We start from the raw sequence: 18,958 nt of genomic DNA, 5'->3' as shown, positions 1-18,958 counted from the left end.
AAATTTCACTGAGCCATGTTGGGTTCATTTTTGGTCTGCTTCAGTGCTGAGGTGATGAGGGCATCTGGGGCTCTGGATATCTGATTTGGTAGGAGTTGATTTTTCTCTGTGTTGATCTCCTTCACCCTTGTGCTGGTACCCATTTCACCAAGAAAACAGTACCCTTGCTTGTTTCACCCATTGTTCTCAGTTTTAGCTGGAGCCCTTTTGAGGTATGATGGGCTGGTTCTCTCCTTAGGATCTGAGTCTATCGGAAAAAGAGAAGCAGATTTTCCAACAGAGAGTAAAGTTAGCACCAGAAAAATGGGATAATCCTTACTTTTTTTATAGAGAATTTAATAGGTGTAGCCCCTCTGGTAGCCCACGAATGGTGGTACCTTGATAATGCAAAGTGGGCTCATGTTTGGATATGGTTCTGACTTGTTTCCCAGAGCCAACTGTGGGTTCAGTACCACTGAGGGGATCAGGTAGCCAAATGAAGAGCAGATGGTTTTCCACCATAGCTGTGCAACACTATTGTACTTGTGTGAGCATCACTACAGGTTATTTTCTGCTAAGTAGGTTAGACCATGAGTTGCTTGGACAGATAATGGTCATTTCCCCCCAGTCACTCTTGTAGCACCTTCTGGCACTAGATGCACTGACTGTCTGGTGACTGATTCTCTTCCAGCATCCAGCCATGTAACTTGTCAACCACATATGGTGTCTTCAGCAGGAGGGTCTTACCACTAACCTTTGGTGGGTTATCAAGTACTCTGACAGAAATCTGTCTTTTTTTTTTTTTTTTTTTTTTTTTTTTTTTTTAGGAAACCTTGTAGGTATCTCTGATCAAAAGATCATTGTGGATGATTGCCACCTGCTGGTACTGGGAGTTACAGGTCAGTGTGAACTAAGAGAAGGAAGGAAAAGATAACTAATATAAAGGAGTTAGAGAGAAGAGAAAGAGAAAGAGAAGCTGTAGAAGATTAAGGTCAATCTTCATCATACCCTCTTCAGTGCCTTACTTTCCATGATATAGAATGGAAAAAGACTTCCTGAACAAAACCCCAGTAGCCAGGATCTTAAATAGTCACTAAACCAATGGGATTACATGAAGCTGAATAGTTTCTTCACAGACAAGCATACAATAAGCAAAGCCAATAGTCTACATTACAATATTTAGATACCTTGTACCTAAATTCTATTTAACATATTTTTAGTATTCAAAGGATAAGTAAAACTTAATAGTCATTGTTTTTGTTTATTTTTTCTGTATTTATTTGAGAGAGACAGACAGAGAAAAAGAGGCAGATAGAGGGAGAGGGAATGGTGCACCCTGGCTTCCAACCACTACAAATGAACTCCAGATGCATGTTCCAACTTGTGCACCTGGCTTCCATGGGTACTAGGGAATCAAGCCTTGAACTGGGGTCCTTAGTCTTTATAGGCAAGTACTTAACAGCTAAGCCATCTCTCCAACCTCACTCCATTATTTTTTATATTTTATAAAGTAGAAAATTTGTATGGACACATCATGTGTTGGTACTATTATTTCCCTCCTCCTGCCCCCATTCCACTGAGGACCCTCCCTAAGTAGAATTGCTTATATTCACCATGGGGTTGTAGGTTATGACTTGTGAAAGCAGAGCAGCAGCACACCCTCTTCTACAAAACTCCCTGAGCCTTGGAGGGTATGTTTTAAATCTGCTTCAGTGTTGTGCTTTCAGCAACCAGTGGGTTTATGCCCTGATATATTTTGTGTATCCTCAGTGTCTGTCACCATCACCCTGGCATAGGCTGTGAGGCTTGTTATTTTCAGTTTTAATTTTTCTATATGCATGCCAAATATCATTAATAACCAAAATTAGGGAGCCACAAATTATTCCTCAATGTGTTCCCAAGTGTTTACTTAAAAAGAGAATTAGGGGGTAGGAAGACAGCATAGTGGGTAAGAACATTTGCCACCCAAGCATGAGGTCCTGATAAAGCCTGTTTGGCTATCATTTCTATTCCCCAGAACCCACAGTAGAATGCTGTGCATGGCTACTGGTGCCTGTAATGACAGTCCTGTAAGAAAAGGAGATGAAAGAATGGCTTGGGATCACTGATAAGCCAGGTTGACTGAAAAGAGCAGTTTCTGGTTAAGTGGGAGACGCTGTTTTAGGGAAACAAGGGACTGAGGAATGACATAAACCATGCTCCTTGGCCTCCACACATATCTGCACAAGGCATATGTATCTGAACACATATGCATGCATACACCACATACACCAAACAATATATTACTACACAGACACTTGAAAAATAATAATGAAAACAGAATTAAACTTAGCAACAGTATAGTATTTACATCTACCTTGTACAGGTGTTATTGATGAAGCCATTTATGCTGCTATAAATGCAAATGGTGAATATATATCCTTCCATATCTCAGACTCAATGACTGCTTAGTTAACTACTTCCTCTACTCATGTCTTAAGTCACAGGTGTTGTACTCACCTTTATGTCTAAGGAACATAGCAATACCCATGCAGCACACTGATTATACTCAACTAACTCATTCATTGTGCCTTAATGAAAGCATGATTGAGCATTAGAGGAGAGGCTAATAAATACCTGCCAGTACTCAAGTCCTTCGTGGGAAAAAATGGCTTCTAACTGTCTCCTGAGTGCAGAATGGGAACATAAACTAGAGGCAGGAGGAAGCATGCCAGGTTTACAGAAGGAAATTGGCCATTAGAATTTGGAAATGTGTAGGAGCTGGCATAAAGCAAGCAAAAGTGGAAAATTGGGTACTATAAATTCTCTCAGTCCTGAGGAAAATGCACTGGGGGTAGGTCCTACACATTGTTTTGCTTTAATAAAAGTAATTATTTTTTTGTAAATTGTGCTCCAGTTAATTTATATGCTGATGAGTTAAAGAATATATTAAAGTTGTGAGATAGTATAGATAAAGGACCCCTTACATTGTCATTGCAGTTGACTTGTGCTCAGTGTTGATGGTAAGAGATTTTTCAAGAACTCTGGTCATATGATTATTGTATATAAGACAACTATATGGGTTAGCATGTAGAATTAAAAAGTATCCATAATTGTTGGTATTTTATAATCAGCTTGAAAATAATTAAAGCTTTTGATAAAACTGAATATGTAACTAATTAAGAAAGTGAGTATGTAGCTTGACATACAATATAATTGTCCCATTTGTTTCTGCCTAGATGATTGTTGTTTAATATATTTTTTCCAAGTTTTGTTGAATTTCAAAAAGTGAAATGTGATTCATGTAATATTTAAGAAGAACTATGCCCCTTTGTTTAGGCTGCTTATACCAAGAACAGTGCCTAAGATGAAAGCTATTAAAATAATACAAAGCAGTATATTTTAAATCTACAAGGAGCCCTAAAGAGAGAAAGTCATGAATTAGCTACACACATCACTACTGAAGCCTGATTCACTGACTCTTAGAAGAGCAAACAATTCAGAGCAGAGAATAAAGTAACTCCTAGAAGGTTACTTCACTCACTTATTCAATTGAGGTTAGAGGAACAATATTCTAATCTGTGGGATTGCATATTTCAAGTTATAGACATATGTATGTAATCATATGTATATAAATGTACTTACATATATTTTTTATATGTAAGTCTACACAAATATACATTATATACACTCTTGAGGAATGACAGAAAATTGAATGTATAGAATTGAGAGTCTTATCAATATTAAAAGTTGTAGAGAAATTTCACAGCAAGTGGTATAATTTCTGTGCTCTTTACATTTTATGTTTCATCTGCATAAACTTCATCATTAAAAAGTTGTTACTGGGCTGGAGACGTGGCTTAGCCATTAAGGTGCTTGCCTGTGAAGCCGAAAGGACCCAGGTTCAATTCTCCAGGTCCCATGTAAGCCAGATGCACAAGGTGGTGCATGTGTCTGGAGTTCATTTACAGTGGCTAGAGGACCTAGTGCACCCAGTCTCTCTCTCTCATAAACAAATAAACATAAAAACTTTTTTAAAAAACTTGTTTTTCTTATAGCATTTAGAAAGGTACTCCATTCCCTTAAAATCTGAAATATTTGGAAATATCTGACAATAGCTCCTTTCTGGAAAGAGTTTACTGAGAACTCAATCATTGAGTCACACATGTTTTCATTTGTGTATTTGTACAAATTGCTTCTTTGTTTTTGGGCAGATGATATTGTATTAAACAAGGAAATGATCTACCGGATTCCCTTTCCTTCTGTGTAAGAATCAGTTTGGCTGCATGGATTCCAAAACTGCATTATTTCTATATTTGGTACATACCTTAATTATTTACTTTGTGAGATTAGATTTTATTGAAAGACAGTATCCTTTCAAACTTTAGATTAAACTCCACTTTCAGGTTACATTTACATATCTATCTTTCATTCTAATGATCTCATTGATCATGCTTTTCAAATAAAATTTGATTTTATTTTTACTTACATTGAAATTTTATCACCCAGAACTGATCTGTTTTCTGTCAGTTTGTCTCCTTTCCTGTGCTTTCTTCATATTTTATTGAACACTTTTCTTTCATCTGACAATGAGAGAGTGAGCAAGAGGAAAACACTGTCTGCAAGTATTGTTTTTAACTTCAAAACACTCCAAAATCTTTCATGGCTTTGCTGATGAGAACACATCCATTTTGGATGGTGCTTTCTACATGAAGCTTCATTTACAGACACCCTAAGGAGATGTCAGGGATTCAATCTTGTCTGTGCCTATATGTATTCTATAGTATAAAATGCAGATGATTAGTACTGTATGCAATTACAATAGTCTCTGAAATACTGGTGTTATTCATATTTTTGTTGCTAATTTTGTAAGTTTGGTTCCATCTCTTCTCTTTATTAAGGGTGTGTGTGTTTGTGAGTGCAGCATATTTTGATGTGTACATGTGCTCATGTGTGTGCATGCATATGGAGGCTTAATCATCCAACTTTATTTTTTCTTTGTTTAAAGTATTTAATTGTTTGCACTGGTATGTATGTGCATGTGGGTTTGTGTGCACACATGCATGTGTGTGAGAGATATTGATCTCATTATTTAAGACATTTCTTATTGACCGCTGGCTTCTCAACAATTAGGCTAGGATGGCTGGCCAGTGAGCATCAAGGATCCTTCTGTCTGCACCTTCCTATTGCTGGTATTACAAACATGCACTGACATGCCTTTCACTTTGTTTGAGTACTTGTGTTTGAGTTCAGGTCCTCCTGCTTATGAAAGCAAACACTTTACCAAGAGAGACATCTTCCCAACTTTTCCATCTCTTCTCTATGTGTACATTTCATCAATGTTACTATAGCCATAGAAACTTCTGAATGCTATTTCTATAATAAAAGCATTTGTGAATGAAACATCTATAATTTGTTAACCCTTTGTTTTTAATACAATATCTATTTGGTCATATAGATATGCACTAGATTTCTGCATCTTGTATAAAAATTGTATTTAACTTATTCATTTATTAACTTTATATTATGTTGGTGCTTTGTCTTTATTAAATATATATCTTCTACTTTCTTCTTGTTCTACTTTTGTTGTTGTTGTTGTTGTCGTTTTCAAGGTAGAATCTCACTCTGGTTCAGGTTGACCTGGAATTCACTATGTAGTCTCAGGGCTGCCTCGAAATCACAGTGATCCTCCTATCTCTACCTCCCAAGTGCTGGGATTAAAGGCATGTGCCACCACGCCTCCTTCTGCTTTCTCTTTTCATAAGATTTAAGAGACAAGAGATAAATGTTTAAAAATGACTTGACCTTGTCATCTCCCACAGTGAAAAGTGTATTTGTTTGTGGTAGATTACTCTGGGGACAGTGCATCTCATGGCTTTATATAAAATTAGAAAGGGCATTCTGTTAGGAGAAAGCTTCAAGGAAAACATAAGGGAGAGTTAAACTAAGCCCCTGGCAGTGCGTATGTAAGCAAGAGAAAACACAGTACAAATTACTGTGTTTTGCAAACTTCAGTGATGAATCTCATCTGCAGATGGCAAAGAGTCTTGCTCAGGCTTGTGTGCATCTCTTTGGGAGAATGATGCTCACAACCAGCTTAAAGCACACAGAAGGCTGGAAATGTCAGTAATGGAAAGGACAAAAGGGGTGAACTCTGTTTAAATTAAGCATTCTCTAAGCTGTTTGTGCAACATCTACATAGAGGTTTCTAGTTAGCCTGTTTGTCCTCCAGAGGGTAATCTGCCTTAGAAGATATACATTTGAGACATGTCAAAATACTGCTTATAATAAAATCTATACTTATAGATAAGATTGCCCACAGAGTTACTTTTGTATAAAAAGAAAAATGTTTAGAGAACATAAAAGTATACAAATATTTAAGAAGATGTGAACTAAAGTGAGTTATGCGATAGGCAAAGGGAACCAAACTTTTCAATCACCAGGTCTCCAACATTAACTGTGCTTAAAGATAGAGTGGAGGAAAATAAAAAGAGCCTGATCTGTGATATGAGGAAGACACAGATCATTGAACAGTTTTCTCCTTGCTGTGGAATCTAGGATATGCCCAATAGCCTGGGTAATTTCTCAGAAATGCTGGGAAGGAGAATTCCACTTCGTAGCATTGTGAAGTGTGAATAGACCTTTGGGGATACACTAGGCAATTACAGTGTTATATCATATGATCTTTTTCCATCACCTACAAATGGGATGCTGTGTTCCTATGGAGTCCTGTTTTTAAATGCCAAGCTCCTTCTCCATTGATTATCCATTTCTCCTAGCAGCACAAATTCTTTTCCTTTATTGATTTTCTTGGTACTTGGAATTCTCTTCATTATTGCTGATTTAATTTTTGTTTCACCCAAGTTCTGCTTCTCTGTATACTTCCTAAATATCATGTATGCATTATACCAAAAATTGTTTGTTTTTTATTATTTACTTGCAAGGACAGAGGAGAAAGATAGAGAGAATGAGAATAAAAATGAATCTGGATGTGCCAGAGCCTCTAGATACTGCAAACAAACTCCAGATGCTTGTGCCACTTTGTGCATCTGGCTTTATGTGCTTAATGGGGAAATGCACATGGGTTTTTAGACTTTCAGGCCAGCGCCTTAACCATTGAACCATTTCTCTAGCCCCTATGTATTTGTTTCCTTTAATTGGCATCAAACAATTATTAAATGGAATAAATGTGAATCATTAGAGTAGAGTATTAACATCTTACTTTCCATTTATACTTTTACTCATAAAAATAGTAGAAATACCCAGACATGCGTCCTTGTTTATAAGTTCAGTATTCAGGAAGGAGAGTAGGACTATGAAATCTAGAAAAGTCTGAGCTACAAAGCAAGAGATTGTCTCAGAACAGATTAAAAATAAGTTTCAAGGCTGGGGAAATGGCTTAGTGAGAAATGCTCTTCCTGTGCAAAATGTTCAGAGCTCACTTTAAACCAGAAATGGTAGCACACATATTTGTAATGGCAGTTCTCCTATGGCAAAGAGAGAGGCAGAAACAAGAGAATTCTGGAAACTTATAGCCAGCTCTGCTGAAGTACAACATTATTCTGCTTTAAACAACGTGGAAGGCAGGAACTGACAATTGAAGTTGTCCTATGATCTGCATGTGCAATCTGTGGCATATGTTCTTACACTCACACATATGAACATACACAAAGGTTAAGAAAGCATAAATTCATATTGTAGACAGTCCTCTATTGAGACTTCAAAAGAACATTTGTGGCACAGCATAATGCCACTGCCTAACAATGTTGTTTGGGACACTGTTTTGTATAGTGTCCAGAAACATAGCAGCTAGCCTCTGACAGGTAATGGACTTTTACTCAAAGCTCAACTGTGGGCCTCTTGCACCTTTTCCAGCATGGCTATCTAAGTCAGAAAGTTGATTTTTCATATCAACCACAAAGTAACAGCATATGTCAGAGAAAAGTCCTGACATGAATTCAATGGGATAGAGACATTAGAAATTAGGACACCCTCAAATACAAAGAAATGAACTAAGAAAATTTAAAAACAACATACATCTTTGACAACTGAGGCAGGACTGCTATGCCCTGTGGCAATGGTACAGAAGGTATGTAAGGCAAGAGGGCTGTAGCTCAGGATGTGTAAGCCTGATACATTCTTTGAGAATTACTGCTATTGAAATTATAAGATCAGTTTTGAAATACATCCAATAAATATTTACCAAAGGTACAAATTGAGAAAATATACTCAGTAGCACCAAATAGATACAACAGTACAGGAAGCCACTATTCAACAATGATATGCACTGACCAGGATAGTCAAGGGTTAGAAAGCGTCCTCCACAGAATGTGCTACAGCTTTACATACCAATTATCAGTTAGTGAGAAGGAACTATCTGGCTGTTCAGTAAAGTTTGAAAGCCTAGTATGTGGTGAAATAAGAAAAATAAAGTAATACTAAGGTGGCATTCCCCATTATGTACATCTATTTTTTTAAAGGCTTTCCTTTGGGGTTTGTTCTCTGTACATTTCATTGGCAAAAAAATAAAATGCGTCTTCCTTTTTGTATAAAATGACAACGATAGAAAATATTACTTGTTTTCCTTCTCACAGTAAGAAAAAAAGTTGTGGACTCTACAAATTTTTGTATTGTGATTTTTTTTTTTTTTTTTTAGTGAAAGACAAACCTACAGAGAGAATATATACATATATACTAGTAAATTGTAGGATCTGAACTTTTTGGTCCTCATGGAGCTTCTAATATTTGTAAATATATAGATCTTGTCATCATTTAATCAAGATGCTTTGGCATTTTATAGACACAACCTTTAAGTATCTTAAATGGATGTTTGTTGTAAGAAAAGGACAAAAATGTCATGAAAAAAGGACATGCCAAAGGAACTCAGTGAATACAGGCAATTACTGGAGTACAATACCCTATGAGGGACAATTATCTTTCATGCTATAAAGCTTACAGGATAAAGAGGCAAACACACAGAGATGTAAATTATAATAAAAATAAAGAATAAGGTGACTCTTATTTGGATTTGAAGGCCAAGTACACAGAAGTTCACTTCCATGCTTGATTGCATATTAAATTTCTGAAAATTTTACTCATTAATCTCAATGTAATCATAGGTATCATATGTTTGAATCTGTGTTTATATTAAAAATAATCAGAAAATAACAGTAACTATATAAATTTATTATTCAAAGCTGAATTGTGTGTGATTTTGATATAAATTTCCAATCTTTCATCCCATGTGTTTAAAGAAATGTTAAAGAGCATTAGTTCTATAAAATAACTTTCAGTATCTTAAAAAATGTGTTTTATGAGAAGCTTCATGAAAGAATATGATAGAGTTAGGGGAAAGATATTGATAATAAATAAATTGAATAAAATTAAAGTTGACTAATTATAAAACATTATGATTCCTGTCCCATAATTATTTGAAACATATTCTTATAATAAAACAGATCAATTTTTATTTTTTTTATTACTTTTATATCCAGCAAATACAGTCAGTTTGGTACCATTATTAGCCTCATCTGTGACCTACTCCCTCCCCACTGGCCCCTCCTTGTTAAGATATATGGGTCATACATTGTGGAGTTAGCCCACAGTTATGGGTAAGATAAATGTCTCTGCATATCATGACCCAACATATGGCTCTGACATTCTTTCCGCTCCCTCTTCTGCAAAATTTCCCTGAGCCATGTTGGGTTCATTTTTGGTCTGCTTCAGTGCTGAGGTGTTGGGGGCCTCTGAGGCTCTGGCTCTCTGATTTGGTAGGAGTTGATTTTTCTCTGTGTTGGTTTCCTTCCCCCTTGTGCTGTTATCCAGTTCATCAGGAAAACAGCACCCTTGCTTGTTTAGCCATTTTTTTTTTTAGTTTCAGCCGGGGCCCTTTTGAGGTATGATAGGGTGGCTGGCTCTCTCCTTAGGATCTACATCTATCTGAAAAAGAGAAGCAGATTCTCCAATGGAGAGTAAGTTAGCTCCAGAACAAATGAGATAACCCTTACTTTTTTATATAGAGAATTTAATAGGTGTAGGCCCTCTTATAGCCCATGATTGATGGTAGCTTGATATTGGAGAATGAGCTTATGTTTGGATATGGCTCTGACTTGTTTCCCAGCTCCAGCTATGGGTCCCGTACCACTGAGGGGATCAGTTAGCCAAATAAAGAGCAGTTGGTTCCCCACCATGGCTGTTTGCCACTATTGCACTTGTGTGGGCATCATCCCAGGTTATTCACTGCTAAGTAGGTTAGACCATGAGTTGCTTGGACAGACATTGGTTATTTTTCCCCACTTGCCCATGTAGCACCTTCTGGCAGTAGACGTGCTGACTGTCTGGGGACTGACTCTCTTCTAGCTCCCAGCCATGCCATTCCATTTTACATGTCAACTGCATATGGTGTCTTACCACTCAATTTTTATGTCCTATTTCGCTATGTGTTATTAAGTTAAATAGAAATATAACTAAAAGAGTTTTGATTTCATGAGACGCTACATGGTTAAACTATATATGAGTGCAATCTAGATACAATTAATAACACTCTTAAGGGATATTATATATGAATTAATTATGTTTTCTGTACTAAAATATTTATACTTTTATTCTTATTGTCTTCATTGTCATAGACCATAAACAAATGGTAGTAACAGTATTTTTTGTTTGAATTTACAATCATAGTTTCTTATCTTCTGTCAATCATAAAATCATTAAGACACTATGTGGATTGCTAAAACTAGAATAATCAGAATGCTTATTTAAATTTATCTTTCAAACTTAGAAAAAAAGACATTTTTATTACAACTGTACAGTTGCTTCTCTTTATCATTGCCACAGTGTGAAAGTGAAGTTTTTTTTCTCCTCAGATAAAAACTGAGTTAAAGTTCCAAAAGAATGCATAACATTACAAAAGCATTATTCTTCTCAGAATCAACAAATTCAAATGAACTCTGTAGACATTTATGCGGTTCTGTAAGATGCTATTGGTTGTTTGAAGGAATCTGATCGCAGACCCAGTGGGAAAAGGTAGACAAATGTCAAACAATATCTCACATTACTTAATATTTATTTGTTTTCCACCCATCGTTTATTTCATTGAAAGGCTAAGTCTGAGAAGAAACACCTAAGTTCCTGAAGATACAGACTCAAGGTTGAAGTTCTTTAAGAGCCGTTGCCCTTAAATATGTCTACTTTAAAAACAGTCAAAATCATAGAGGTAAATATGGTAAATCTGAATTCTGAAGAATTGGTAATTGAGTTTAGAGAAGGCATCTAATTTGATGTTCTCCTTGGAACAGGAGAGGTTTCCAAGGCAACACAGAGGGTGTACTCCTTATTGCAGGAGGGTCTCAGGAAGTTTCTTCTCTCACAAATCTTTGTGCAAAGGCCATTACTAGAGTTAAATTAGAGGAACAAATGGTAAAATTAATAATAGATTTGAAGACAGTGAAAAATAGCACATTACCAGGAAAATATTGTAATTATAATGAAATGGTTCAGAAATAATATTTTTAAAGGTATAGTATTTTCCAGAGGGATTTCATGTACAAGTTATAAAAATTTTATGAAGTCTATATGTAGAAATGTATCAAAATATACTCAGCCAGCAACAATTTTTGTGGATGCTATTGTTGTTGTTGTTTTGAGGTATACCAGGCTGACCAGGAATTCACTATGTAGTCTCAGGGTGGCCTTGAGCTCACAGTGGTCCTCCTACCTCTGCCTCCCGAGTGCTGGGATTAAAGACATGCACCACTATGCCTTCTCAACAAGTTTATTGGTTGAAATGTTAATGCCATTCTTCCAAATTATAGTATGAAGAGCCTTACATTTTTATAATTCAGGACTGGCAATATATAAAATGATAAAAAATTAATTGGCCCAAAAATTGATGAAATGTTATGGATATCACATTTTGTTTTACATTATCTGTATATTTAGTATAAATGTACTTCAATATATGTCACTAGTTTTATTTATCCCTTTAACATACAAAATTTTTGGTGTTAACAAGTTAGTACCTACTTTGTTTGCATACCATGTCCCCCAAACCTACTTGTAGCCTGGAAAAGTCAATCTTTGAGAGATGATTGATTTATGAGGGCTGTGACCTAATCAGTAGATTCCTTCATCAATGCTTCCATATTATGATAACATTATTGTGAGATAGTGGGAGCTGGAAGGCAGGAACTGGAAAGAGAAAACAGGACACTGAGAGGAAGCCTTTGAAATGGGTGCCTTGTCCCTGGTTTCTTTGCAACTCTCTTGGCTTCCTGGCTGCAGTGAAGTGAACAGATCTTCTCTGTTATGCCCATTATCCATGACTCTCCTTCTCTGCTGTGCCCTTCATCAATGACTTCTCTGCCTTGCAAGAGGCCTAAGAGAAACAGAGCCAACAGATTATGTACTCAAGCTGTTCCCCTAAATAAATCCCCTATTAAATTGCTTTTCTCAAGAATCTGTCATAGTGATGAAAAATTGGACACAGCATACTCAGAGAAATAACAATGTGCTATTTTCAGTGTTCTCCATCTGGACCCTAATATCTTATATCTAGTCACAAAAATCATTATATATATGTATGGAGAGAAAGAGAGATGATATAGATATACATATACATATAGATATGAATAAGATGAAATAGACCCACTTTCATTCTTTCATTTGATGCCTATTGTGTGAACTACTGTTCTAGGCTCAAATTATCTAATTTGATCTTCACAATAGCTCTTCGAAGATATATTATTGTTCATCTCATGTTTCATGAAAATGAGACCCAGTATACAAGTAACTGTTTCTAGTATAATCACTAATGCTCAGTTCCCGTGGTAACTCTGCTTCTTGTAACAATGTGTAATACATGTATGGGTATGGTTACTCTTTTTCTATAACATCTGTCACTTGATACTTAGGGTTTGCTCATATAATTCCTCTGTGTTACTGATTCAAATCCACTAAGATATTATTTACATTATCCAAAAATTGTTCATTTTCTCTTTAATATGTCTTGATTTAGGGTATGTTCAATTGTATTTGTTTTGCTACCTGAAGATTTAAATCATTGGTACTAGGGTAGGTGGCATTTCTTAGAACTGGATAAACTAATATCCTTAAATAACCAATCAGTGTATAAATGTATCAAATGTTATAATCTGTTGCTCTTGTTAGCAACCCTTTTCCATCCTCACATGGTCCAAGTATCCAAAGTGGCAGTATTGCCTTGATTTTGTGTGGTGGTGACTTCTTGCCATAAATTGTATGTTGGTCTGAAGCAGCACTTAAATTCATAGATTATTACTTCACTATCTTTGGAAACTAATTGTTTACATTTTATTTGGGTATATCTCATGGGAATAAATCTTTTTTCCTCTTTTCCTTCCTCTCTTCTTCCTTTGTTTTCTTCCCTCTCAAAAATTTTTCCTCCATCTTATTCTCTTCTCTTCCCTCCCTTCTTTCCTCTTTTTCCTTTTCCTCCCTTTCTACCTTCTTTCTTTCCTTCTCTTATTGGGTGTAGAGGACAACAGAGAGCAGGAGGCTATCATAAGATTGAATTGAAATAATCAAAACTGTGACTTTCAATTTTTTATTCTTTTAAAATTTGTTTAATATATTATAATATACATATATTATAATATATTATATATACACATATACAAATATATATATGGTAACATATTGTACTCTTTTATTCCTTCACCCATTTTCCTATTTCCCAGGGCCCCTCCTGTGTGGAGTCATGGGATTTACTGTGGAGTTATGAAAGTCTTAGTCAGTCACTACTACATGAAAGATGTGAAACTACTTAAAATATTTTCATATTATTAAAGAAGCTTACATAAAACATTGCACATTCTAGCCCATTACTGTATATGAATAGATCCCATTACACCACCGTATTTATAGACGTTAATCCCCTCCTTTTGCTATACTGAGGCATGCCTTACTGGGTATGAAATCAAAAAAATGATAAATATAACTCCTATTTCAATGAAGTGGAAAATGGATGGTTCCTATATATTCCTTAATACCATGAATAATACAAAATGACTGCAAACAACAACAGGCAGTATTCAACTTTTCATGTACTAATAGTCTCTGTTCACTTAAGACCTCACCTTAACACCCAGTCTGTTGCTTTGTTACCTTGCAGAAATGTTGGAATCCAGCAATGTGATCACTTTCCATGGCTTGGCTAACAGCTCCAGCTATCATACCTTCCTTTTGGATGAGGAACGAAGTAGGCTGTATGTTGGAGCGAAGGATCACATATTTTCATTCAACCTGGTTAATATCAAGGATTTTCAAAAGGTATCTGTATTCAAATATATAAAGTCTAGTTTTTCTCCAGAGTTTTAACATCAACACAACTTGTAGAAAAATATTTAAATGAATATTTTATCTTTTCACATTTAATTAAAATTAATGATAATAACAAACTAGTGGATGTTGTGAGCCATAAAATCAAGAAAAACAAACTATATTTCGTGATAATTATATGAAACATTGATCTTAGATTATTTTCCAATAAATACATTTTTATACTGAATAAAAGTATATACTTGAACACTGGGACCTCATGAAATTACAAAGATTTTGTACTGCAAAGGACACAGTGAAAAAAGCAAAGAGGCAACCTACAGAATGGGAAAAAATCTTCGCCAGCTATATATCTGATAGAGGATTAATATCTAGGATATACAAAGAACTCAAAAAGTTAAATAATAAGGAATCAAACAAGCCAATCAAAAAATGGGCTATGGAGCTAAATAGAGAGTTCTCAAAGGAAAAAATACGAATGGCATATAAGCATCTAAAAAAATGTTCTACATCACTAGTCATCAGGGAAATGCAGATTAAAACTACATTGAGATTCCATCTCACTGCTGTCAGATTGGCCACCATCATGAAAACAAATGATCATAAATGTTGGCGGGGATGTGGAAAAAAAGGAACCCTTCTACACTGCTTGTGGGAATGCAATCTGGTCCAGCCATTGTGGAAAACAGTGTGGAGGTTCCTAAAACAGCTAAAGATTGATCTACCATATGACCCAGCTATAGCACTCCTAGGCATATATCCAAAGGACTCCTCTCATTTCCTTAGAAGTACATGCTCAACCATGTTTATTGCTGCTCAATTTATACTAGCTGGGAAATGGAACCAGCCAAGATGTCCCTCAACAGATGAATGGATAATGAAGATGTGGCACATTTATACAATGGAGTTCTACTCAGCGGTAAAGAAAAATTGAAGTTATGAAATTTGCAGAAAAATGGATGGACCTGGAAAGTATTATACTAAGTGAGGTAACCCAGGCCCAGAAAGCCAAGTGCCACATGTTCTCTCTCATATGTGGATCCTAGCTACAGATTTTCTGCGTGAGAATGAAAATACTTAGTAGCAGAGGCCAGTAAGGTAAAAAGGAGACATAAAGGGTAGAGAAAGGAAGGGAGGAGGATACTTAATAGGTTGATATTGTATATATGTAATTACAATGATTGTAATGGGGAGGTAATATGATGGAGAATGGAATTTCAAATGGGAAAGTGTGAGGGTGGGGAGGGAGGGAATTACCATGGGATATATTTTATAATCATGGAAAATGTTAATAAAAATTTGTAATTAAAATATATATATATATATATATATATATATATATATATATATATATATATATATATATCACAACTAAGCTGGGAAGTTTCCTTAGTGGTTAAGGCGCTAGCAAAGGCAAAGAACCCAGGTTCAGTTCCCCAGGATCCATGTAAGCCAGATGCACAAGGTGGCGCACAGGGCTAGAAGCACTGGTGTGCCCATTCTTTCTCTCTCTCCCTGCCTATTTCTCTCTCTCCCAAATAAAAAGTTAAACTAATACAAAACAAACAAATAAATACAACATAACTGAATTTTTATGCATACATGTGTTTGCATAAATTTATCTATCTCTTTGTATCACTATCTAAGTCAAGCTTTATCAAGTAGTTGCCTAAATGTGTGATCTGATATGCTCCTGTGTTTGTAAATAAAGGTTTTTTTTGGAACACAGGCACTGTCATTAATTTACATATTTTCTATATCTGCTTTCATATTATAGGAGATAAAGGTAGTTGTGACAAGTCATCTGCTCCAGAAACTTAAAGTATTTACTGTCAAGCCTTATAATAAAAAATTTACCAACTCATGTTCAAGGCATCATATAATTGGCAATGTGGTCATTTAGACAACAACATATTACCAGTTTTATCATTATTCCTTATACTGTTTCAGGCTTATTTCATCAATGAGCTATACCATTTGGAAAATAATGCTGAAATATATGTAATCAATAAATTATTCCTAAGCACCTATTCATGATGAAATCTATATGTGATATAATATTCTATAAATAATGTTTTCTGGATTATTTTACTATAGTAATATTTGTTTACTGAATAAAAAGATATAGTCCCTTTAAGGCACACGTGCTTATGAAAAACATGAATAAGGATGTGTGAGGCCTAACTTGTTGGTAGAATAAATGCCATGTAGGTCCTGAACTCAATTTATAGCACTACAACCAAATTTGGGTATGTTGCCTTGTTAAAATAAAAGCTTAGGGCTGGAGAGATTGCTCAATGGTTATGGCATGTGTCCGTAAATCCTAACAACCTGGATTTGATTCTCCAGTACCTACATAAAAGCCAGATGTACAGTGGTGCATGCAAGCCCATTCTTTCTGTTCTCTCTCTCTCTCTCTCTCTCTCTCTCTGCTTACAAATAAATACATGAAAATATTTTTTTTAATAGATGCTTAGCATCATTTTGGAAGCAAATGCAATATAGGTCATGGAAAGTTATGAATAATTGGAGAAGAAACTAAGATAACATTAGTTGACTGAAATTTTTGCACAAGGGAGGAAAGATAATATATCATAAATATAAAAATGATCTTATTTAGCTGGTGAGATGGCTCAACAGTTAAGTGTACTTCCTGTTAAAGTGTGAGGGCCAGAGATTGCCAGTGTTCAAACCCAGATCCCAACTAAGAAAACTGGACTTGGCCACTGATACCTGTAATCCCAGTCTTTTACAAAGGCAGAGACCAGAATACTTGAGCCCAAATGCCTCAAAATTAGGAAAAAAAAAAAACATTCACTCCAACACAAAACAAGACCAAGTAGAAGAGCATTGCAATGGACACCCTACATTCCATGTGTGCTACCTCAGGCAAATGATGCCCTCCCTACAAGCAAGCATATGGGGAAATTCAAGGGCACATACACATAAACACACTTCACACAAAAATATGACATTATGCATACACACACCCACAAACACATGACATTAAACACACAAACATATGACATCATTCACACATACAACACAAGCAAGAAATACATAAATATGATAAATTGCCAAATTTAAAAATTATTAATCAATATTTAACATAAGTGTAAAACACAAAATATGGCCAATGGTAGCTCAAAAATCAATAATCAATAGGCATAAAATTGTGAAAAGGCAGCTTGCCTTTTAAAATAAATGTGTTTATATATATATAAACATATATGTAAAAATCTGTAATTTTATCCTAACTTAGGCTATATGTTTTTATTGTTGGATGCTATAGAAAAGTTATGTTTTAGCTTTCTCTATTGTAATATTGAAGTGAGAAAATCTCCTGACCTTCCACAGACAACTTGAAGATCAGCTGGTCAGTGAGTGTGTCCAATCTGGAATGTCTTCATATGCTATGGGGAAGAAGTTTAATGACAGACTTAATGTAGACACACAAAGAGAAAAACACATGAAGGGGTAGCACAGAACTGAAGAGCCTAATAATAGAAATGAATGTATTCCCATGACTCCTTGGGCCTTGCACACTTCTAACACAAGCTTGGAATTCATTTATCAAGGAATCACATGTTATATCAGTGCATCCTCAATTCTGGTTTATAGGTGTGCTCTTTTTTGCATTTTACTCCCTCAACTAAAATCTCAACCTTTGCCCAAACTTACAATCATTTATGCTGAATTATCTGGATGTTCCAAATGAATGGTGATCAATCATCTTGAGACTAAAAACTTTCCAGCACACAGAAATAATAAACTGCCACTGTCTTTGGATTTTTTTTTTTTACATATAATATGTTTCCCTAAAATGAACCAATATTACTAGAAGATAACATGAGTGAAGTTAAAAAAAAAAAAGTTGTGCTTCCACTCATAAATAGAACTTAATGGAATTCTTCAGGGGATTTGAAAAAAAAATATTAAAATTTACAATAAATATTTGAATTAGTACTATGGGAGGAAATATATTCAACAGTTTAAATTTCCAGTAACATTTCAGCCTGTCCACCATATTCACAGAATATAGAATCCACTGGAAGGTTGAACACTAAGTTATTCTAAGTTTAGGTACATGAAAGTGTGACTTTTTTGTCTTCTTCAGTTTTTGCTTCTTGAGATGGGGTCTTGATATACAGACCCGGCTGGCCTGAAACTTGCTATGTGTGATCCTCCTTTCTCAGTCTCCTAGGTACTGGTATTATAGCCTTGTGCCATCATGACTGGTAGTAGAAAGAATTTGGTTAGAGCTATGTATTTGCTTTTTTGTTTCCACTTTCATCTTTCTAAAATATTCAGTGCTATTCTTAAATATTTCAGAGAAGGAAAGAGAGAGAGAATTATCCCTGTGAGCTAGATTTTTCTAGCCATTTTAGTTGTTATTGAAAGACGTCATCCTGACGTATGATTCAGAGAATTGGATTCAAAGAATATTAACAAATTTTCTAAATTATAATTTTAATGATTAATAATAATTAAATTATAAGATGAGCCATATTTATCCCAAATAATAGGTATTATTATTATTATTATTATTGGTTTTACAAGGTAGAGTCTTGCTGTAGCCCACGCTGACCTAGAATTCAGTATGTAATCTCAAGGTAGTCTTAAACACATGGTAATCCTCCAACTTTTGCCTCCTGAGTGTTGGGATGAAAGGTATGGACCATCA

General features: G+C 35.3%; 1 protein-coding gene and 1 long non-coding RNA gene across 4 annotated transcripts in view; one reads left to right on the top strand and one right to left on the bottom strand.

Annotated features, from left to right (window-relative positions):
- The window catches only part of Sema3a (semaphorin 3A), a 427,884-nt gene that overhangs the window by 215,321 nt on the left and 193,605 nt on the right, over positions 1-18,958 (top strand). For both annotated transcript variants that reach the window (XM_045160315.1, XM_045160316.1), the window contains exon 3: positions 14,108-14,265. In XM_045160315.1, the coding sequence (XP_045016250.1) occupies positions 14,108-14,265 (158 nt within the window). The remainder of the gene's footprint in view (positions 1-14,107; positions 14,266-18,958) is intronic.
- Positions 11,933-18,958, bottom strand: part of LOC123464018 — a 31,940-nt gene continuing 24,914 nt past the window's right edge. The window contains exons 2-4 of one of the 2 annotated variants that reach the window (XR_006639312.1): positions 17,623-17,687; positions 14,073-14,199; positions 11,933-12,334 (exon numbers count right to left, since the gene is read on the bottom strand). This is a non-coding gene — a long non-coding RNA (uncharacterized LOC123464018). The remainder of the gene's footprint in view (positions 12,335-14,072; positions 14,200-17,622; positions 17,688-18,958) is intronic. The other variant, XR_006639311.1, reaches the window with a different exon arrangement.

Source organism: Jaculus jaculus, chromosome 10 (genome assembly GCF_020740685.1).
Source record: "Jaculus jaculus isolate mJacJac1 chromosome 10, mJacJac1.mat.Y.cur, whole genome shotgun sequence".
NCBI classification, from domain to species: domain Eukaryota; kingdom Metazoa; phylum Chordata; class Mammalia; order Rodentia; family Dipodidae; genus Jaculus; species Jaculus jaculus.
The sequence above is the reverse complement of the archived record's forward strand: the minus strand, read 5'-3'. Positions and strand labels throughout refer to the sequence as shown.